Raw genomic sequence first — 21,064 nt, 5'->3', positions numbered from 1 at the left:
TCATACAGCATTGATCTCACCTTCAACTGGCCAAATATTTTATGGTGGCTGAAAGTTGCATGAGGGAGGAGCTCAATGGTCATGTCGTCATATTCCTAATGCCCGTGCTCGTCTCATGCAACATGAAACAAGCTGCAGACAATTATTGGTTTTACATGTGAAAGACATTTCTTATAATATAAAGAGATCATGTCTTCTATTTAAACATGTGCCATCTGGCTTATCTGTACAACAACACCTGCTACCACCTATACAGATTCAAATACGTTTCCATTTGCTTTTCAAGCCCTCCCACGAGGAAGGATAGCCACTAAACCATGGCTGTTGTGGCGGTTGTGTCTGGTTCTGGCAACTATGTACTGCTTGGTGCTGCGGTTGTCATATACTGTCTATGGTATGCGATGATACGGCAGAGTAGTAGACACGTTCGTCGTCGAGAACCCCCCTTGATTCCCTACTGGATACCAGGCAAGTAGCCTAGCCCCAGCCATGTTAAGCTGCCCTTCTTCAAGTCGTTGCTAACTGTATTCAGGCGTCGGCCACACAGTCTCATTCCTAAGAAATATCGAGAAGACGATAAATGACGCACGGTAAGGCCCCTCGAAAGCGAGTGCGCCAATTAAAATTCTAACCGAGCTGCAGGCTATATCAAGAATATGAAGATAGCACCTATCGCCTTCGAGTTGGTGGTCAATCACTATATGTGATCCAAGACGTAAAACTGATATCGGAGGTCCACAAGCAAACTAAGTTTATGGGCAACGACCAATTTCTTGACATATTGATGGCAGCATCTGGTATCTCGGGCCCAACAAGAGCTCGCTTATGGTCTTCAATCACTGCCGAAAGGAAAGAGCATATCCCTCGCGCGATCACTGAGAACGTACGAAGAGCTCTGCGAGCACAACCTCAAAGCAATCCTCTCACTCTGAAGATACTTACACAAATGGATAAGACGCTTACGCCTTTGGCTGCCTCTGATCCGCTGAGAAGATCTGTTTCCGCGCCAGCAGAGGTTTCACTATTCAGGTGGATCATCGATGTCTTCACCGTAACCGTCAGTGATGGGGCGTTTGGGAACGTGTGTTTAGACAAGTTCCCAGAGGTGCTAGATAACATGTTTTCTCTTCAGACGAATGTGTACGCCATCTTTACGAGGCGGCCGAAAATTCTCGCACCAAAAGCTTACGATGCCTGTGACAAGTTATCAAAGATTCTTGCCAGATACTTTGCCCTGCCCAGGGAAGACAAAGTGGGCTGCGCAGATTTCGTGACTAGAGCCGAAAACGAAATCCGCTCAGCGGGTGTTTCACAAGAAGAGTTGGCCATGATGTATGTTTGGATTTATTGGGGGTGAGTTTACAATCCCCTCATTGGGACTGGGAACAATACTTGAACCGTCACTAATTCAAACTCAGAATGCTCGACAACCCATCCACTACCGCATTCTGGTGCTTGTGCCGAATGCTTTATGACCCAGGGCTGTTATCTGCGATACGGAAAGAATGCGAAGAGGCCTTTTCGAGAAACAGCCCTACGACATCGGCAGACATCCCAGTACAGCTGGAGTGCTGCCCAACTCTCAAGGCCACTGTTACCGAAACCCTACGCCTCCATTCTGGCACCCACGTATTCCGCCATGTTTCAGAAGACACAGAGATTGGTCCTTACTGCCTAAAGAAGGGTTCTACTGTTCTCATCCCCTATAACCGCTTACAGGTCAGCAGAACCTATTGGGGTCCGGATGCAGAGGACTTCAATTATCGACGCTTCCTGGACAATCCTGAACTGGCACATTCTAGGTATTTCAGACCTTTTGGGGATGGCATTCATCAGTGTGGTGGCAAAGCAATGGCACCTCAACTTGTAATGTACTTCGTTGCTATTGTTGTGTGTCGGTACGATGTGGGTATCAGTGGTGGGTTTGAAAGTCATCCATTCCCTCGAATTGATTTTCCGAAAGGAAGGGCCACGGTACCAATGCCAGTGGCTGGTGATGTGCCTCATGTTACTCTTACTCCGAATAAAAGAGCAGCCTGATCCTGAGCTTCAAGACCAGTGTTTGAAAACTTTGTTGTGTTCATAGTTGCTCTGGTCATGACATTTTTCAGATACAATGCAAGCCTTGCTCTTAATCATTCAATCATAACCTCCGTGGCTTCGTTCGCCCTTTGCCTCATATATCTATCTATCTATCCATCTCTGGGAAATGAAAATGGCCTGAAATACACGTCTGTGATCCACTAAAGCGCATTGGCACCTCCCTTCTCGTTCCTTAAGCCCTGGTCAGTTCTATTTCCAAGCTTCGAGGAATGATTTCTCCGAACCAGCGAGCCAGGAATTTACATCTAACGGATGAACTAGATACTGAACTGTAACGATATAAGCAAAATGCCCAAGATTTCATAGCAGTGTTCATGGGTCTCTAGTCAGTCTGTCGACCGCCCTGAAATAATCACAAGCCTCTGACATTTCATTGTTGAGAGCAGCGATATATGAGATAAGTTATCCGGCGCTATGGGCTCGATTTTATTTGCTGGGTAGAAGAGAGCAATGAATCATTTCTCTTAGCATAATGGATTGGTGAACTCCTAATGTATATACTGTTGATGTTACCCTAAGATCAATGCAGTTCTATTAAAGTCGGCTGCATTCTCGGGAAACACAGTTGGATGACCGCCACACCTGTAGGATTAAATTGAACCAGTTGGACTCCGAAGCGTAAATCTGATTTTTGTGAACACGTGTCTTTGTAGCTAAATACTACTAAGTTTTTCGAGCTCAATGCTCCTCCTCCTTCTGGTTAAAGATGTGGCTTAAATTCACACCAGGGTCAAATAGAAAGCATCCGAATACAAGGACTTTGCTGCAGGTCTACCTTGATTCAATTCTATAACTCGATTTCCACGCTGCAAACCTGCTTGAACAGCTATTCTGCATACTTAACTGCACTCTTCAGCACGATCTTCACCGCTTGTCCAATCAGTCGCCGCTGCTGGGCGCAGATCATAGCCAATTTATCAGATGATCTACCTTGCATATGATCTGCGCGATCGATCTCAGGTTCCAACATGCTCATGATAAACTTTCATTGGCCGGCAATCAGTGGAGCTCGGCTTTGATAGACCTATAGCTGTCCGTAGCTGCAGAATTATTGATCGGAGAAGCTGAAGAATACTATCATGTGTGCCCATATCATGGCGACTATATCGGCTCTCTCAATAATTGCATATTTGCCTCTTCGGATTACTAAAAGGGTTATTTGAAAGCTAGGGACAAAAATCATGACTCTTCTGTTCACCGGTTTTCTCGATCACGTATCCTCGCATCTAACATAAATGTCTCGCTCACAACAGAGCTTCTGTATTTGGGGTAGAACGCCTTAATTTTCTTTCTTTGCAATGGAATCGAAGGAGTCTGGACCTTCCAGTCCCCAGCAAGACCAGCGCCATTCTGCTGCTGCTGATAATGCTATTGCTCCGCCTAATGGAGGAGTCGCTGGGTGGTCTGCTGTTTTTGCCTCCTTTCTACTCTTCGCCACAACCTATGGTTACTCCTCTGCATATGGGGCCTTCCAGGCATATTACGAGTCCGACTTATTGCGCTCCAGTCCCCCATCGCGCATCGCTTGGATAGGCACTATCCAAAGTTTTTTCATGGTCTCTACGGGCGTTTTTGCGGGGCCGCTTTTCGATCAGGGATACCTGCACTCCCTGATGATTGTCGGCTGTTTCCTAAACGTAATTGGATTCATGATGCTGAGCTTATCTACAAAGTATTATCAAGTATTCCTATCGCAGGGCGTCTGTAGTGGCATAGGCTGTGGTTTGATCTACGTGCCCGCCTTGTCACTTGCTTCCACCCTGTTCACTACACGCCGCAGCATTGCCGTTGGTCTGTTGTCGTCCGGGGCCACCATTGGTGCGTTGTCCTGATCTACAAATACTCCGATTCTGATGTAGTCACGCTCACTATGCCGGTACGCAGGCGGAACCGTCTTCCCAATTCTGTTCATCCGACTGCAGCCACAAATCGGATTCCCCTGGACAGCACGCACCCTGGCTTTTATCCAGGTGGCCTGCTCATGTGTCGCCGTCCCGCTGTTGATAACCACTACCAACCCAAAACCCAATCCGCCACGCCGGCTCATCCACTGGCATGCACTGAAGGAGTGGAGCTTCGATGCCTATGCAGTAGTGAACTTCTTATTCTTCGTGTCCTACTTCGTCCCGCTATTCCTCCTGCCTTCCTTTGCCCAGTCCGTGCTGCACACTTCAATGGACCTGAGCGTCTACATAGTGTCGATATTCAACGCGAGCTCCAGTATCAGCCGTGTCGCTTGCCCTCTGCTAGTTTCTCGTTTTGGTCCCAGCAAGGTTCTGTATACCAGCATGGCTGCCTCGGCCGTTATTCTCTTTGGCTGGACGGGCGTTCACACCGTCGCTGGGTGTGTTGTCTTTTCTGTCTTCCTCGGCATATTTACTGGCAGCTTCCTCGCCGTTACTCCGGTTCTGATGGCTCATCCGGTCATTTCGCCCACACCATCAGTCATTGGGACCCGTATGGGCATGCAGTGGTTTGCTGTTAGTTTGGGTGCATTGATCGGTGCGCCTATCGGCGGTGCCCTGGAGGGGCATGGCGGAAGCAACGGATTCCTGGGTATGCAATTGTTTAGCGCGATAGTGATGGCTTTGGCAACGGCCGTACTTCTGGTGCCAATGAGGGCGATTTGGCGACATGATCACGCCCAGCGAGAAAGTGGCGTTGTCTAGTTCAATTTTGATAACTGCAGGGATCAAATGACAATCAACGATGGTAATAAATATTCTCTTCTGGGTTTAATGTATATTGGTCTTGTTGTTTTTCAGTAGAAATATGTGTATATATATATAATAGCTTGAAGGAAAGAATGAAGAAAAACGGTCAAGAACTTAGTATGACAGGCATGAGTAGTATACTACATTTAATCCACGACTACGATGACACAAGCTGACCGCAGCAGGTGTGTCCTATATTCGGGCTTCTTGGGACACAGAACTAGCCAAATTCTGGCTTTAACAATACGCACTGATTAGTTGGTGTTGATTTTTCTGCTTCTGATTGATCGTTTCGATGTAAGGGAGAGGGAAGAAGACTTAGTCCTCTTACTACTAAATAATGTGACAGTATTTAACAAGCATGGCCGGATGGTGTAGTTGGTTATCACGTATCGTTAACACCGATAAGGTCCTGGGATCGAGCCCCAGTCTGGTCATTCTTTTTCTTTCCTCAATTTTTTTCCCCCCCTTCCCGTCAAGTCGATGATCGTCCCTGCTGGACTTCTTATTCCTCTAGACTTAATTAGACTTCACATTCAATACCACCTCACCACCGCTCTATTTACTTTGTCAAACCAGCCCAGCCATAATGAAGTAAAGAGAAAAGACACACGTGAGCTTCCTGATCTCCGCTATACAAACTCCGGCAGAACCCCCACCAACAAACCCTCACCGCCCACCCACTTACAGAAAAATGACATTTTTATTTTTAGTACACGCTTACAACCCCAGCTGAAATGCCCATCCCCTCATCATTACTCCGCATCCACACTCTAACATTCAAACCTGCAAATACAACAAAAATGCCTCTCATCTCCAACTTCCAGCTCCCCGCCTCGGCGAACCTCCTTGCGGTCCCGGCCGACAAGAAACTATTCCTTACCTTCGTGTCTTCCGCAGACCCAGCTACCGGACAAGCGTGGTGCCCGGATGTCCGTGCCGCATGGCCTAAGATTGAAGAGGCGTTTTCGGGACAGGGTGGTCCCCAGGTTGGTGTGGTTGAGGTTGGACAGAAGCCTGAGTAAGATATACCCTATTCATTTCTTCTATTATTTTCTATATAGACTTCATGTCAGTCCGTTCTTGCTAACTTCATCCGCCTTACTCTCTCGGGTTACTGTAGATGGAAAGACCCACAGAACGCCTACCGGACAAGATGGAGCGTGAACAACATTCCTGCGCTGGTGCGGTATGAGTCTGTTAATGGAGAGGTTGTGGAGACGGGAAGGCTTGTCGAGGGGGAGATTCTTGATCAGGGGAAGTTGAGCGAGTTTATTAGTTCGAGGTGAGGGAGCTGCATGTGTATTACAGGATGATGATATGAAACGTTTTAGACAGCGACGATCTATTTGAATGTGTCTTGGTTGCGGTGAGGGTGTACGATTGCATGTCACGTGCCATGTATGGTCCTGGCTAGGATAACGAGTACCCGGGTACCTGACCGGGATAGCTCAGTTGATGAGGTATGATGATAGCATTGGGTATAAGCGGTAGAGTAAAGGATTTTAATCTGGCGAATTCACGGATATTGAGTTCGGCACCGGTTTCTGAAGGAAAGTGTTGATGCGCCCTGCCGCGAACAACACAAATGATAGTTTACTGCACAGCAAGGTCGACCGAATAATGCCAATACCAGGACTTAATTACAGAGGAATAATCCGGGTGGTGAGAAGGAAATAAACAAATTCCCAATTCCGCCCACCTTTCGCATTGTGGTAAATGTTGCATGATTACCTCATCTGGGAAGTGTTCCACGGTACCATGAGACAAATTGACGTAGGGTAGGTCAAGCCACTCCTGTCTGAGGAAAGGATCGCAACCATAATCCAGTTAAGATGTGTGATTAAGGTTACATGCGCACGCGCCAGGAACTACGGGCATGTCCGAATATTAGGACGTATTTAGGGCTAATTTGGGGGTCGGAAGGGTGGAACAAGGGATGTCAATATGCGGGAAGGGATATCCTCGATAAGCATGATGCTGAAGACAGCTTAATAGAAGGGACATGGTCTTGACTGGCTTGAAGAGACAATGCATGCTGCGTTGATGACGCTGTGAGTGCACTGAGTGACATTCCAGTCTGGATGTTCTCCACATAAGAATAGGTTCCGGTTGGCAATGTTACATTCACCCTCAGCTTGACGACTTCCCTGCTGGACGTTGGCACTCAAATACCTTGGTTCAGTAGTCAGGAAAAAGAGATGGGAAAAGGAGAAAACTTCACACGAGAGGCTTAGGATTGTGTCCGTGAAAATTTTCTATATTGATTTGCTATACCTAAGGTCTTTCTATCAACCATGTCGGCCGGTACTCCTGAGCAGCGTGATCGTAATCACCAGATTATCAGCTCTTATTTCATTGGGCCCAAGGCGGGAAACCTCGAATACTTCCAGAAAAATATCCAAACTACACTGAAAGAACTGGAGAATGCTAGAAAAGCTTACTTCCCCGATGATAAAGTAAGTGGCTAAGCATAGGCCACACGACTTGTCGAATGAGGAGCTAATCCGCAAAAGCCATTCATACCAGAAGATGTAAAGAACAAAGACCTATACCAGTTGATTGTGAAGAACTTCAGCGAGGTGGTACAAAAAGTTGCGCACCTGATGGGACAGCAGTCAATTCCGTTCTGGTCACCTAGATATGAAGGACATATGTGCACCGACATGACCATGCCAGCTCTTCTGGGCTATTTCATGACTATGCTGTACAACCCGAACAATGTTGCTCTAGAAGCAAGTCCATTCACGACCTACGCGGAGATTAAAGCCGGAGAGCAGCTTTGCGAGATGTTTGGGTATGACGTTGGCCCCAATGCTTCGCCCCGGGGATGGGGTCACATCACTGCTGATGGGACAATCGCCAATTTGGAGTCTATCTGGGTGGGTAAGTATAGGCAGCCCGTGCGACTTTCGTGATGGGAGCTTACTGAAGGACTTACCAGCCCGCAACCTGAAATACTACCCATTATCGCTCTACCTTGCTATTAAGAGAGGAAAACTACAGTTCTTGACTGGCAAGTTCGAGATCGAGAACTGTCAGGGCGAGACCAGGAAATTTGATGAGATGACCGCATGGGAGCTGCTAAATCTTCGGCCTGACACCGTGCTTGGCATTCCCCAGCATCTATATGATCACCATAATATCTCCAATGATTTTTTGGACAAGGTGATGGTGGAGTACAATATCCAAAATATTAGTAAAAGCCAACTGGAAGAGGATTTCCTGGAAACTGATGTTACCAACGACGTGAAGTTCCCATTCAGGTACATGGTAGGAAAGACTCGCCATTACTCTTGGCCCAAAGGCGCCGGTAAGTGGGCCCCAATCTTTGATCGCGCTAGAGCTCACTGTGAATGGAATAGCAATCGCTGGTCTCGGCTCCGACTTCATGTATGGAATCAAAGTTGACCTAGAGGCGCGACTCGACATTGAGGAACTACGAAAGGAACTTCAAACCTGTTTCGACGAAAAGCGACCCGTGTATGGGGTTGTTGCTATCATGGGATCAACTGAAGAAGGTGCTGTCGACAACCTGAAGGAGATTGTGAAGATCAGGGATGATTTCGAGAAGATGGGAATGTCATTCTTGCTCCACGCCGATGCGGCATGGGGTGGGTATTTCGCCACCATGCTGCCGAGAGGTAAAGAGCTAGAGCAACAAGCTGAAGATCTTAAGAAACAAACGACTTCCAAAGGGTTTGTTCCAAGTTTGACCCTGAAAAGGCAAACAGCTGAGGACCTCAAAGCCCTCAAACACGTGGACTCTATTACAGTTGACCCACACAAAGCAGGTTACGTTCCATATCCGGCAGGCAGCTTGGTGTACCGGGATGGCCGAATGAGGTTTTTGGTTACTTGGACCAGCCCTTACCTTTCTCAAGGAAATGTAGACTCCAGTATGGGAATCTTCGGCGTTGAGGGAAGGTGAGTAAAGCTTTGCAGCACCGAGTCGTGTCGGCTTCTCTATGAGACTAATGTTCGCGCAGTAAGCCAGGAGCTGCAGCAATGTCGACGTGGCTCTCAAACAAAACCATCGGTCTCGATCAATACGGCTATGGAGCACTCCTTGGAGAGGCGGCATTTACCAGTGCTAGAGTAAGTAATCAAACCTCAAGTAAGGGCTAGGACCATCGGCTAATAACCACAATCTAGTTATCAGCGTACTGGGCCGCGATAGGAGATGAAAACGACACCCGTGATAGGATGTTTATCTGCGTTCCCTTGAATCGACCGCCCGCAGAGAATGGAAATGGTTACTTCTCCACAGAAGCAAGAAAAGAAAGGGACCTCATTCGAGACAAGATTCTAAGAAAGTCAAATGACGATATTGCTGCAGAAGACAAGGATGGAAAGCTAATGGAATTGCTGCGCGAGTTGGGATCGGACTTGAACATCAACGCCTTTGCTCTAAACTGGTTTGATGAGCATGGAAACCTGAACGAGGATCTGGAAGAAGCAAACAATCTCATGAAAAGGGTTGTTGACAGATTCTCTGTTAACTCTTCAGACAGTAATCCGACCACGCGACCGCTATACTTGACCTCGACGGAATTCGAGCCTGAGTTGTACGGCGAATGCGCACAAGAGTTCATGCACCGACTAGGTGTGAAGAAGATGCCGCAAAATCTATTCGTATTGCGAAATGTCGTCATGAGCCCCTTTCCTACGGATATGAAATTCATCGACGAGTTGATGCGAGAGTTTAAGAAAGTTGTGATGCAGGAGGTGATTGTCAGTCGGGAACGCAACAAACAGGGCCGTCAGCAGGCATCGTTCCTTATGCAGGGCACGGATGAGGTGTTCTTGGTTTACCAGCCCTCCTTCCATGAAGCGACTAAGAAGGAACAAATCATCGTGACCGCCGATATCTGGCACAAAGACGATTACGTGAGCTTGAAAAGAAGTGGAAAATACAAGCAGATAACGTTGGAGTCACATCACAACATCAACCTTGAAAAGAAATTGAAACTATTGGCATGGAAGAGTTCAAGGCCACTGATGACAGAAAAGGGGAAGAAAGAAGGTCAGAATAAAGATGAGGATCACAATATAGGCGAAGCAGAACCGGAAGTTCCTGAAGAAGAAACTCTTTCCTATTTTCCCCACTTCCATGACTGCCCGGATAAGCTAGATCGTCGATTGTTCTTTCTAGGACATATTTACGCAGATGGCCACAGGTAGATCGCCCCACTTAACTTTTCTTAGGATCGAAGAAGCTAACCCTAGGGTAGGAGGTTGTATACGGGTGTGACCCTGAAAAGGATTGTGAAGAGCCGACCTCTCAACCTACAGCATCGGGACCATGATTATCCCCAGAGCTTCACACCATTCTACCTTTACGGCACTGAAAATCAAGCTCACATCAGCCACATGATGCTCTGTGCCCCCAACGCGTCCCTCACGGCGGACAGCGTACACTTTGATCAAGCAACCAAAGACAAGATTAAAAACAATCTAAGCCAGGGGCTTATTCTAGGTTTAATAGACTATCCGGAAGCAGCTATGCAGCCAATTCACGAGCCTCTGCCCGATAAATTCTTCTTCCGCAAAGGCTCGCAAAATCTGCGGGTGAAGGTGTGGGAAGATCCCTTTGATGCTTGGGCAGAGGGCCCAGGCTTACTGAACAACCTTGGCAACGCCATTGCTGAAGGTACGATGAGTCTGGGTAACGAAGTGCAGGTGGATGCAGAATCTGTCAATTATGACCCTAATGGATCGGTGCCGCCTGACCCTAGCGGCTGGCAGCAAGAGTTTGATGCAATCGGAAGTGTATTGAACACAAACTGGCCGGCTGAGTTGACTGTGCGAGAAAAGGGGTTACCTAATTGATGTGAGGGACCGGTCCTTTTGTTCTCTATGCCCCCAAAGCAATACTTGGCCTCTGTTGTTGGGTCCTCTTCGCGCCGATAATATCGTCATACAAGAATCTCCACAGGTACTTACTTATAGGGCCCAAAATCAGAGCCTGATCGCTACTAAAGAGCCCAAGCCACTCTGAGTTGCCTACATCGAGCTCGAGGCTTATATATCTCAGTTAATTATAGCCAAGAACTAACGCTACAAGACAATCTTTCGTGAAGTGGACTAGAAGTATTTCAGCCATTCTCCGCATACCTTGCCACGTAGTCTAGAGAAGCGGATTCATAGGTGTTAAGCAGTCCTCAAGCCCCAAAATACGTTAAGGTTTCCCATATAAACGTGGCCATGTACTAAGAAGTAGGTTGATTGATTGTACATGAAACACCGTTCACTAAATCATGTCACAGCACTTGATGTCGCATCTATCATATCTCATACTTCATCAATATTCACGTGAACAGTACTGCACTCCTGGCATAAGTGGTCCACCCTAGCACATCTTTCCCATGGAAATCCAAAAATACATTCTAGATTTAGATTCTCTCTAATCTTATCAGTTCGGTCTCACATTGTCCTAAGCTGCCTATTAGGAACCACACCCAGAAATATCCAAAAAGAGTGGCCTGAAAGATATCTGCCATGCCCACACCACCCACCAATGAGCCCGCCCGGGTCGCCAGCATCATGCTGTCGTGGCACTCACTCGATCTCGTCTCCTGTAACACCCTCCAGACCCTGTGGGCCGGGTACGGGCACATCTGCGCCCTCACCGCCCGAGCCACCACCGCCGAAGCGGCGGGGCATCTCGGGAAGCTCTGCGGAGTGGATTCGAGAGCCGCGGGGAGTACTTTTCCTCTGATTCTGAAGCTCATTTCACCGCCCCGCAAAGCAGCGGGTAAGGAAGATGAGGGACATCTCCGGAAGATGCTGAGTTATGAGGTGGAGCAATACTTTTACAGCGATGTAGTCCCCCGACTAGGGGACGATATTGCTGTTGCCAAATGTTTGGCGTCGACACGAGACATGCATGGAAAACAAGGTGAAGAGGAACTTCGTGGCTTGATGGCGACGATTATGGTTGATTTGCGGCCTGCGTTCCCAGTTGCGGGGGAGAAGAGGAGCGTGTTGAGTCGTGTTCAGGTCTATGGGGCGCTGGACTGGTTGGCGCGGTTCCATAGTCGGTCGTGGGGGCTGTTGTCTGACGACAGGCGTCTGGATGGGTATGTTTTGCCGCCACTTGAGGAAGCGAAGAGAAGGCGGGAACAGGTGAATACGGAGACAGGGAATGCACTCTGGCTTAACGGGGGGTACACGTATTTGGCGACCCGCCGGAAGGAGTACGCTTCGCTGGTAGAGGATACGTACTCAGAGTGGTCTGATATCTTGTGTACGGCTTCAGGGTCATCGCAATCCGTGGCTGAGATGGCTGCGTTGCTCTTGGCACCCTGTGGAAGGCAGATGGAGTCGCTTATCCATGGCGATGTCAAGTCGGAAAACCTCTTTACGACAACCAAGGGAGATGAAGTAGCGTTCTTTGACTTTCAATATGTCGGGTTAGGTCTGGGAGTTTGTGACCTGGCTAAACTGTTCACATGCTCAGTTCCACTGAAAATGCTTGTTGACGATGAGGACGACATGCTACCAGAACAACTGGAAATGTGTGAAGGTGAGCGAGCTTTGCTGGTGCATTACCATAGGATGTTGCTCCAGGATAAAGGAGAGCGTTGGTATGATTGGGAAACCTTTGTACGACACTGGGAGACAGCTCTAGTGGACTGGTGCAGGTTCCAGGCTTCTTGGGGGTTCTGGGGAAATACCGAGTGGCTTGAGGCTCGTGTGAGGTTTATTGTCGAAGACCAGGGGTGGAGGGACTGGCTAATTCGGAGCCTTAGCTCCTGAATTTGTAAGGCGAGATAGAATTAGACTTCAGTCAAGCAAGTGAAGATCCGGACCAGCAGGACTGGGGTAGCGATCAGAATTATGCCTCGATTTCATTAGAATTATCTATTCTTCTCTTTTCCGTGTTATCCACATGGTCCGGGCTCAGTAATGTAAAACATCACAACACGGGCTTACTCCTCTATAATGCCATGTCGGTCGACAATATTCGTTACAAGTTCTGCCTCGTCACCACCCAAAACTTCCCTGCGGTGTATAGGTTTTTCCTCTTACTCAATGGGTCTCAAATCTTCCAACCGCCACGTCGCCGCCACAGAATCACCCACAGAGCAATAAAGCACATCGTCCCAGCAGCAACAAACATACCACTGAAGAGCTGAGCCTTCCAGAAAGAACCCTGCTCTAGAACGAACACAAGGGAAGCAATGGAGTACCAATCAGGAACCCGCAACCAGCAGACATGAAGATCATGTCCAGACGCGTGCCCACAACGCCCAGGCTCGGAGACATGCGTGTCAAGATAGATGGCGGCAGGGAGACAATGGCACCGGAAGTGTATCCATACAAACAGGTGAAAACGACAGGTCCCGCCCACGTTGCGGACGGCGATCCACACAAATGCCAGAATAGTCGCAAGGAGACTGATAGGTACTAATGTGTTAAGGCCACCGATACGGTCGGCCATGAGGCCTGGGGTGATGCGACCCAGCACAGAGGTAGCGTTGAGGACAGAGAAGATGTAAAACGCCAGGCTGCTGTCGCTGTGCAAGTAGTAGGTGAAGTAGCTTTGGAGGTAGAAGAAGGGAAAATAGAGTCCCACGAAACAAAAGAATAGACCGAAGGCGAATATCAGGAAAGGCGGTTCTTTGAGTGCAGCGAGGTCCAGTAACAATTTGCTCTTCGTTGGCGGTGGTAAACGCCGCCTCAATACCAGCAATGACATTGATAGTCCGGCTAGCGCTACGAGGCCGATGATGCGTGTTGTCCACCCGAACCCGATTCGGCTGATCAACTTGTCGAACATTATGGGGTAGACCACTGCCCCGATGCTGCCTCCTGCCGCTGTTATTCCGGTGGCGAGGGCGCGGCGCGAGGTGAAGTAGGTGGCGACGATAGCGATGCTTGGTAGGAAGAGAAATGCGCAGCCAATACCCACTGTTATGCCGTGCGCAAGGAAGAGCTGATAGTACTGGGTTGACAGGGAGGTCATCATTAGGCCGAAAACTACCATGAATGTTCCGAAGGCGATCAAGCTGTGCAGGAAGCCTTGGTCGAAGATGGGGCCTACAATCACCCCAACCAGAAATAGGACGAAGCCTTGCGCAGTGCCGATCCAGGTGATGGAGGAGGATGAGTATGTGGGGATCAGGTCGGACTGATAGTAGCTCTGGAATACTCCGTAGGCGTTCAGGATGCCCCTGAGATATGAGTTGGTTGGCGTTATGGGCTATGTCTAAACACATCCTATACTTACCACGAGTTAAAGAATAGAAAGAAAGCCCCGGCAACTTGCAGCCACGCCGTCAAGCCGCCATCAGGAGGCGGAAGGGGGACCGTATCCATCCGCTCTATGGTTGTCTGCTTTTCTGCCTCTGAAGAGCCAGAACTGCCTGTTATGATACCTGCCACAAGGCGGCATTTGACAAGCATTTTGATGGTTTAAAGATACAGATATGATTATTGATTTTGAGAGCCTTGAAACATGCATTAGAAGATGTAACAAAATGCTTGCTATTCCAGCGTCGATTATAGAAGCCCATCCAAGCTATCATCAAGTACATTTATCATCTCTGAGCTGTCTATCGGTCCTTCAATCTTTAACTCCCAGTCTTAGTCCTGCTGGTTTGTAATCATGGATTACTGCGTGATTGGGTACCAAGTCGTCCATTGCCCTATAGTCCATGTAATACCACAAGTCCTGATACGAAGTAACTACGAATGAGCAACAGGTCGCCTAAGAACACACATAGTTTCGTGATTCTCGCATAGTCGATCTCAAGGCGATCGGATTAGTAGCGGGCGGCAGGATCACATCCTCGCCGTACTGGTGGGGCCTAGTGTCAAAGATGACCCTAGAGCGGCGGATTTATTGACTCTGATATGAGCTGACTGAATAGGCAGGTAGTGCCTTGGACAGTAATTGGTGTGTATTAGAGATCGATCTATTGTTCTATAAGTGCTACCGCTAATTGTGGATCTTAGACATTATAGTTAACGAACTGCCCTATCGGATTCCAGTACTTGATTCATCGCCGTGTAGGTGGGTAAAAATGGTGCTTTCTGTTGGCTGATCTCGGTAAAGCTTAGATTCGGCACCATGGAAGAAACTGAAGAAAGCAGGAAAAAGTAGCCAAGAGAAGTATTAGCTGTCATTTTTGATACAGTAAAGCGTTGTTGTCCTTGATATCGGCGCGTTCAGCGCAGAAGCAATCCATTGTATGTACTTTCGGTCATCATATTCATCTTCCTTAGCAATACGTATACATGCCTCTTTGATGGGTAAATACTATATTGGAACGTTATATAGTAGAAGAATCGAGATATGCTTTTCTTTTCATGTTAACATCAGGATTACTACCAAAGTTATCCGCCTGGGTCTAGCAATTGTTACAAGTATATCTCTCTTAATGAAGACGTCTTATTACTACATGAAATACCCAAACATAGTACATCAGTCTACCTCATCCACATGAACTGTCCGTATCCTACCTTTCATGAACAGTTCCTCTTTCAGCACTGGCGCTTGTAAAAGTTTATATCCACTGTCAAGTACCCATTCTTGATCAGGAGTTAGGCGTTCAATTACTAGCGAGGGCCAAAGTACAGCCCCAGCTATGGTTCCTTTCCCAGTCAATACACGGTCCTCGATAGAAGCATGAATCACCTCATTGGTAGGCTGTGGACTTCCATCGCCAGTCTGCTTGTACTGGAGAGGAGTCCTCTTTGACTTCCCGCCCAGAATGGTCTCCACCGTCCGAGCGAAGCTTCCCGTGTTTGTTTTGCCGAATGCCGTCGCCCATGGGGCTGTGTCTGCCTCTAACGGTCGTGGAGGACGGTCGAAGAGGTACTCCTCAATATCGAAGCTTAACTGATCATGTTTGGTGCATTGTGCGATCATCCAGGCCAGTGTGATATTCGCCAGTCGGGGGTCCTGCCCTCCTCCGCCCACATCTGTATGCACACCAGAGAACCACACCTGCAGCAGCTCTTGGCCATCAGCATTCCCTGGCTTATGCCACAGTGTGGGCTGATAGGCGCTTCTCTCTTCGTCCAGCGCAAGTGCATGAAAAGCATATTTGACCTCTCTAGAGAGCAGCGTATTGCGAAACTCGAGTTTCTCCCCTGACCAGTTTCCGAACATCCAGGGCTTATGGAACGCGACCGTGTCCCAGACCCCGACAATCTCTACTGTGAACCGTGGGAGGGGGTCGCGGAAACCCAGCTGTCGGCGTTTCTCCTCATCGTACACCGGCAACTTTCGGTCGTAGAAGTCATCGTATACAGTGGCAAAATTGTCCATGCCTCGGGGAGTCAAGAGCCCTAGTTCACAGACTATACCCGCGATTGCTCTGGCAGTATAAGCACCGCGTGAGAATCCAAAAAAGTAGATCTTATCGCCCTCCTCGTAGTTATCCACGAGGAAGCCGTAAGCGGCACGAACGTTCGCACTGATTCCGATCCCGGCGACACCTAGTACATCAATTAGAAATACCCATGGAACACGAGTCGGGTTCAACGTCTAGACACCGTACCTCCGAAGTACTTGTCGGCTAGACCGGTCCCAACGCCTTTCTGGTAGTAGACGATTTGAGGAATTTCTTTGTTCACTCCATTCTCTTCCACGACTGCCACGCGGCTTAAAGTGCGCGTCAACCGCGTAACATTCGACGGAGGTTCCTGAGAATCCGCTGTCGAGTCTTTCCAGGTTCCTGGAAGAACCGACCATTATTAGCACGAATCTACTTTCCCCAAGTAGTACAACCGAACATACCATCGCAACAGACAATGAGACGTTTAGGTGACATTTTGCATGTGGACATCTGGAAGTCTGTGGTTCGAGTGCACGTTTCACATGCTATTTCATACGCCCATCATGAACTCCCTCGTAGAACCCCTATTCCATTTATTTGGGTTTGACTAGACTTCAGCTGAGCCCCAGCCACCGTTGGGGCAGTCAGCCTCACATCATCTGCCCTCGAACACGAGGTCTCCCGCAGACTGGGCAAGTTTGGACGAAGCCAAGATTCGTTCGTATCCAGCAGATGCTGGTGATCCGACGCGGCGTTCCTTGGCTACAGCTGGTGCGGAGTGAACTCCTACAGCGCAAACCTCATCCCTCATTACGAGGAAAGTCAAAAGCAAAACAAGGTGTTGGGTCATGAAAAGCATAGGTGGATTTCTACACAAACATGAATTAAAAAATGTGAGAGGTTGGTTCGCGGAAGCCTTTCCCACAAGGAGGGGGTGGCGTTGAATACGGATAACTTTAAATGAAAGACTTAGCGGATCGACGAATACGAGGTTGACAGCCTTTCACGAGACGCTGCTTTTCAAAATAAAACGAAATGACATGAGGCGTTAGGCTATATTTATACACTATTCTGGTGGTGCTACGACGAGGCCTCTAAGAGCGCATTGAGGTAGACAGATCCCTGCTTGCAGCGCCATGAGGCTCTTGATGTGCGGGATATATTGTCAATCCAGAAACTATTGCCCCCTTGGATATCTCTTCCTCATGATTCCATCTAGGGCATAACACGGATGCGATGTAAGAATCCGATTAATTAAAATGCATATACCTTGCACTAAAAGATAGAAGTGGCCTGATCCCGTACAGTTGTCCACGTGGAATGTGTTGGCGTGATAATATACTACAACATAAGCTTATATTGGCTCACAGAAAACATGGAACGGGCTGGAGGCCGACCGAACACCAAAGATGCAACACGGTAGACCGCTCCAGACCAGAAGAGAATTAATTGTAACGGTTATGAGGGCAAACGCGTGGTTCGTTCCACATTCCCCTCCTCGAAATTCCCCAGAGATATATTAGATCCATTGCACTTGGACTTAGCCTTAGCTCCTTCTAGCTTCCAAACACTACTAGCCCAATATATATTCCAACGCTGCTACATAACTCATAAACACCATGCCGGTCAGAGACTACGGAATCTGGAAAGGATTCCCAGCTCACTACGAGTTGGAAGATCGTTTCGAGGACCCAAAATCCCCCCATCTCTCGTTGTACTACCATGACAACAATGCAAAAATGCCACAATTTGACCGTGACTACCGACACAAGCACAAGGGCAATCCACCAAACAAGCAGAAGCCAAGGGAGATCCCTGGATTATTCCGCGCAGCTATCAACATCAAGTCCACAGGCAAGGAGTCCCGGCTTGCCTATTGGGTGAACCATAACATTGTCGAGCACCCCATCGCCGAGAAGCTCTCTAATTTGGACTTCGGCTTCCACCCAATTGAAGAGCTCACCGATTTCGATGGTAAGGGCCTAGACTTTATCCGAGGGAACCTCTTCACTACACAGAGCGGCCGTGTTCTTCCCCACGACATCCCTGGCACAAATAACGATATAATTGATGTCCTGGAACCTGAGGTAAAAAAGGCAATTAACCACAAAGCTACTATATATCTATTCGGCTCTATGTTCAACACCAGAAACGGAATCCACAACGTTCACATGAACCAGGGCAATATCCCGCACTTTGTCAAGGATGATGGCGTATTTCAGGATGGCGGCCTTCTCATTGAGTACGACGATCACTGGACTGGCGTTTTCCTTGCATTCGCATCTCAAGCCGCTCACACCGATGACCACAATGGACATGCTTTCGCAAAGCACGTCGTTACCTGGGCGGACATTCTACCCAAGGAGATCATTGAGAATTCGGTGACCATTAAGGAAGCCCTCATCAATCCACGAGGCAGGGATGACCGGTCTGCCAAAGAAAAAGAGTTCGTTACGCTTGAGAACCTTACAAATCACAGAGTAGCCCTAGAATCATGGAGGTTTCATAATGCTGCTGGTCAAGTTCAAGCGCTCCCTCACAATGCTGCTCTGGACCCTCGAGCTATGAAGAGGTTTGAGATGTCAAGCTGTCCACTTTCTAATAATGGTGATACTATCACACTACTCAATGAGGACGGACTGAGGGTCGATGGAGTAAGCTATGGGGCTCGGCAGGGGGCGACAGAAGGCCGTCCGATTGTTTTTGCCCATTGAGTTTGAGGCGTTCTGCAGCCAAGTTCGGTACTTTTGTCCTGATAATGATGACAATGTCGCAAAATGTTAAATTGGGGAGCAATGAAAAAGATTTGTGACGCACAATTACTCTTCCACCTCATTTTTGTTTTACAAAGTGTTGATCCAGACTGTCAGATATGGCTACTCTGTGTGTAACTTACTAAGCTAACAATGATAATCGCGGAAGTACATTCAAAAGTACGGGTTGAGTAGTAAGCCTGGCAGAAGGTCAAACATTTGTAGACTCGGTTACTAGATGTTTGTGGCGAAGTATGGCAGGTGCCAATTCGCGGCCACAGCGCGCCCTCCGTGGTATAGCTTTCAGATCGTATAACGAAAAGACGTAGAAAGAATTCTTCGTACAATAGAGTAAGATATCCAAACTGTCAATGATCCATGGTTTAGGTGGCAAAGGTTAGACTTCAATAATTGGCAGTGTGAAAATGATTACAGTACGTGGTGTGTTCGGCAGCCTTATCCACTGAAGAGATAAAGTCTAAAGGAATAGGTCACGAGTAGAGTTCAAGATCGAACCACACCATGTTTTCTTGCTTCGGCCAAGCATAGAAATCTAAGCACGATTGAGCCAAATTGTACCTTGGGTCCCTGTAGTTTGGCTGTCCGCGGGAGTAGATTTCGTATAGCTAGTTTTTCTTTGTTCATCTCCTTCCAATGATGGAACCTCAGTACATAATTCTCCGCACTTGACACAGTATCTACGGTGGAGTTGTATGACAAGAACCAATAATGTCATTGTGACGGCTCTTGAATGGTCATTGGTATGTAGTTAGTAGGTCCCCGCTTTCCGTGCGCTAACAAAACTGGGCAGTTAGCCGGAGCGATGTTATAAGAAGACGATGCCCTTGGCATATTAGTGCTTGTACCCCAAAACCCACTGTATATTTGTTTAGGGACCAGACTTACGACACGTACCATTACAATGCGGGCTTTCCTTCTTTGCACAATCTGTACGCTGTCAGTGCAACCAGCGATCGCTTGGGGTGATGTTGGGCATCGAGCTGTCGCCTACTTGGCTGAGAAACACCTTACTCCTACCGGCTCTAACCTCGTAAATGAGCTTCTCGCCAACGATAAAGACTTTGATATCTCTGACGCCGCAACGTGGCCGGACACCATCAAGTGGAAACGACCGCTCACTAGACCCTTGCATTATATCAGTATGTTATACGAATAGTATATGGGTCACTCACCATCTAATTTGGCTTCAGACCCACATGACGAACCTCCAAATTCATGTTCCGTCTCATATCCGGATGATTGCCCTGCCGAAGGCTGTATCATCTCAATGATGGCAAATATGGTGAGTTGCCTGTATCCACAATATTGTTGACACGGAATATCTCTTACTTTCGTCCTTCTGCGTCCTCGGTCTCTAACACTCTGCGACTACAGACCCATCAAATCAATGATAAGAAAGCCAACATGACCCAGAAAAAGGAGGCCTTGATGTTTTTGATTCACCTTTTTGGGGACCTACACCAACCACTGCACGTCACGGGAGTGGCAAAAGGTGGGAATGATATTAGTGTCTGCTTCGATGCCAAGGCTCCGTGCGACGATGACAACAAGAAATGGAACCTACACTCAGTCTGGGATACTGCCATTCCACACAAAATAAATGGTATAAAGCACAATCTCAAACACAATCCTGAACGGCTGGCGTCAGCGAAGTGGGCCGATAGACTCCATCAGGAAAACAGGCCCCGACCAGTTGATACCGAGTGTGCAAATACTCGTCAACCCTTGAAGTGTATTAAGAAGTGGGCGACGGAATCAAATCAGCTAAATTGTGATTTCGTGATGGATAGAGGGCTGGAGTGGCTTGAGGAGAACGATCTGGGTGGTGAGTATTATGAGGTAGCTGCGCCTATTGTTGATGAACAAATCTTCAAAGCGGCTATACGTCTTGCCGGTTGGATCAATGCCCTCGCAAATAGGGCAGCGGCCGATGAATTCAGAGGCGTCCATCTTCAAGGTGATCTCTAATGACGGGATATGGTCTGTTACATGGCTTCTGAAAAGTGATTTTTGTTGTCATGCTCTAATGTGAGTAGTAGGCTTATCCTCTAACAGTATTATCAATGAAAGGTGAAAAAATGTTCTCGGTATAGGAGTTGATTTGAGTGGACCAAAAGACGCAAATATATATTAGGTCCTGATTAACTGAGGGGATTTTCTGGTTGAGTCTCGCTACTTACTA

The 21,064-nt window shown here is 47.9% G+C and overlaps 9 protein-coding genes and 1 non-coding gene across 10 annotated transcripts; 8 read left to right on the top strand and 2 right to left on the bottom strand.

The window, feature by feature from the left end:
• Positions 1 to 784: 784 nt before the first annotated feature.
• BO83DRAFT_454725 (cytochrome P450) lies at positions 785 to 2,040 on the top strand (the record flags this gene model as incomplete). The annotated part of the gene is made up of 2 exons (XM_025536992.1): positions 785 to 1,332; positions 1,419 to 2,040. 2 exons carry the CDS (start codon positions 785 to 787, stop codon positions 2,038 to 2,040), a joined length of 1,170 nt encoding a protein of 389 aa, XP_025392388.1.
• A 1,361-nt stretch (positions 2,041 to 3,401) lies between these two features.
• On the top strand, positions 3,402 to 4,772 carry BO83DRAFT_304865 (putative MFS monocarboxylate transporter; the record flags this gene model as incomplete). The annotated part of the gene is made up of 2 exons (XM_025527239.1): positions 3,402 to 3,921; positions 3,988 to 4,772. The coding sequence occupies 2 exons, from the start codon at positions 3,402 to 3,404 to the stop codon at positions 4,770 to 4,772; spliced, it is 1,305 nt and encodes a 434-aa protein (XP_025392387.1).
• Positions 4,773 to 5,180: 408 nt separating this feature from the next.
• BO83DRAFT_t56 lies at positions 5,181 to 5,254 on the top strand. Its single transcript has one exon. It is a non-coding gene; the product is annotated as a tRNA-Val (tRNA).
• A 332-nt stretch (positions 5,255 to 5,586) lies between these two features.
• BO83DRAFT_375118 (DUF953 domain protein) lies at positions 5,587 to 6,408 on the top strand. Its single transcript, XM_025530382.1, has 2 exons — positions 5,587 to 5,838; positions 5,941 to 6,408. The coding sequence occupies exons 1-2, from the start codon at positions 5,621 to 5,623 to the stop codon at positions 6,104 to 6,106; spliced, it is 384 nt and encodes a 127-aa protein (XP_025392386.1). The 5' UTR covers positions 5,587 to 5,620; the 3' UTR covers positions 6,107 to 6,408.
• A 706-nt stretch (positions 6,409 to 7,114) lies between these two features.
• BO83DRAFT_304752 (pyridoxal phosphate-dependent decarboxylase family protein) lies at positions 7,115 to 10,649 on the top strand (the record flags this gene model as incomplete). Its single annotated transcript, XM_025527234.1, has 7 exons — positions 7,115 to 7,276; positions 7,334 to 7,703; positions 7,762 to 8,130; positions 8,183 to 8,744; positions 8,807 to 8,915; positions 8,973 to 9,997; positions 10,052 to 10,649. 7 exons carry the CDS (start codon positions 7,115 to 7,117, stop codon positions 10,647 to 10,649), a joined length of 3,195 nt encoding a protein of 1,064 aa, XP_025392385.1.
• Positions 10,650 to 11,246: 597 nt separating this feature from the next.
• On the top strand, positions 11,247 to 12,628 carry BO83DRAFT_375117 (uncharacterized protein). The gene has a single exon (XM_025530381.1). The coding sequence runs from the start codon at positions 11,364 to 11,366 to the stop codon at positions 12,576 to 12,578; it is 1,215 nt and encodes a 404-aa protein (XP_025392384.1). The 5' UTR covers positions 11,247 to 11,363; the 3' UTR covers positions 12,579 to 12,628.
• Positions 12,629 to 12,861: 233 nt separating this feature from the next.
• Positions 12,862 to 14,228, bottom strand: BO83DRAFT_423531 (MFS monocarboxylate transporter; the record flags this gene model as incomplete). The annotated part of the gene is made up of 2 exons (XM_025535105.1): positions 12,862 to 13,996; positions 14,053 to 14,228. The coding sequence occupies 2 exons, from the start codon at positions 14,226 to 14,228 to the stop codon at positions 12,862 to 12,864; spliced, it is 1,311 nt and encodes a 436-aa protein (XP_025392383.1).
• Positions 14,229 to 15,249: 1,021 nt separating this feature from the next.
• Positions 15,250 to 16,964, bottom strand: BO83DRAFT_414231 (T6SS phospholipase effector Tle1-like catalytic domain-containing protein; the record flags this gene model as incomplete). Its single annotated transcript, XM_025534549.1, has 3 exons — positions 16,570 to 16,964; positions 16,331 to 16,507; positions 15,250 to 16,268 (listed from the first exon to the last, which is right to left on the bottom strand). The coding sequence occupies exons 1-3, from the start codon at positions 16,616 to 16,618 to the stop codon at positions 15,250 to 15,252; spliced, it is 1,245 nt and encodes a 414-aa protein (XP_025392382.1). The 5' UTR covers positions 16,619 to 16,964.
• A 763-nt stretch (positions 16,965 to 17,727) lies between these two features.
• Positions 17,728 to 18,822, top strand: BO83DRAFT_454721 (O-methyltransferase; the record flags this gene model as incomplete). The annotated part of the gene is made up of 1 exon (XM_025536991.1): positions 17,728 to 18,822. The coding sequence occupies one exon, from the start codon at positions 17,728 to 17,730 to the stop codon at positions 18,820 to 18,822; it is 1,095 nt and encodes a 364-aa protein (XP_025392381.1).
• Positions 18,823 to 19,758: 936 nt separating this feature from the next.
• Positions 19,759 to 21,028, top strand: BO83DRAFT_454719 (S1/P1 nuclease). Its single transcript, XM_025536990.1, has 3 exons — positions 19,759 to 20,021; positions 20,073 to 20,164; positions 20,257 to 21,028. The coding sequence occupies exons 1-3, from the start codon at positions 19,784 to 19,786 to the stop codon at positions 20,848 to 20,850; spliced, it is 924 nt and encodes a 307-aa protein (XP_025392380.1). The 5' UTR covers positions 19,759 to 19,783; the 3' UTR covers positions 20,851 to 21,028.
• The last annotated feature ends 36 nt before the right edge of the window (positions 21,029 to 21,064 follow it).

This window comes from Aspergillus eucalypticola (genome assembly GCF_003184535.1).
Source record: "Aspergillus eucalypticola CBS 122712 chromosome Unknown BO83scaffold_3, whole genome shotgun sequence".
Classification (NCBI taxonomy): domain Eukaryota; kingdom Fungi; phylum Ascomycota; class Eurotiomycetes; order Eurotiales; family Aspergillaceae; genus Aspergillus; species Aspergillus eucalypticola.
The sequence above is the reverse complement of the archived record's forward strand: the minus strand, read 5'-3'. Positions and strand labels throughout refer to the sequence as shown.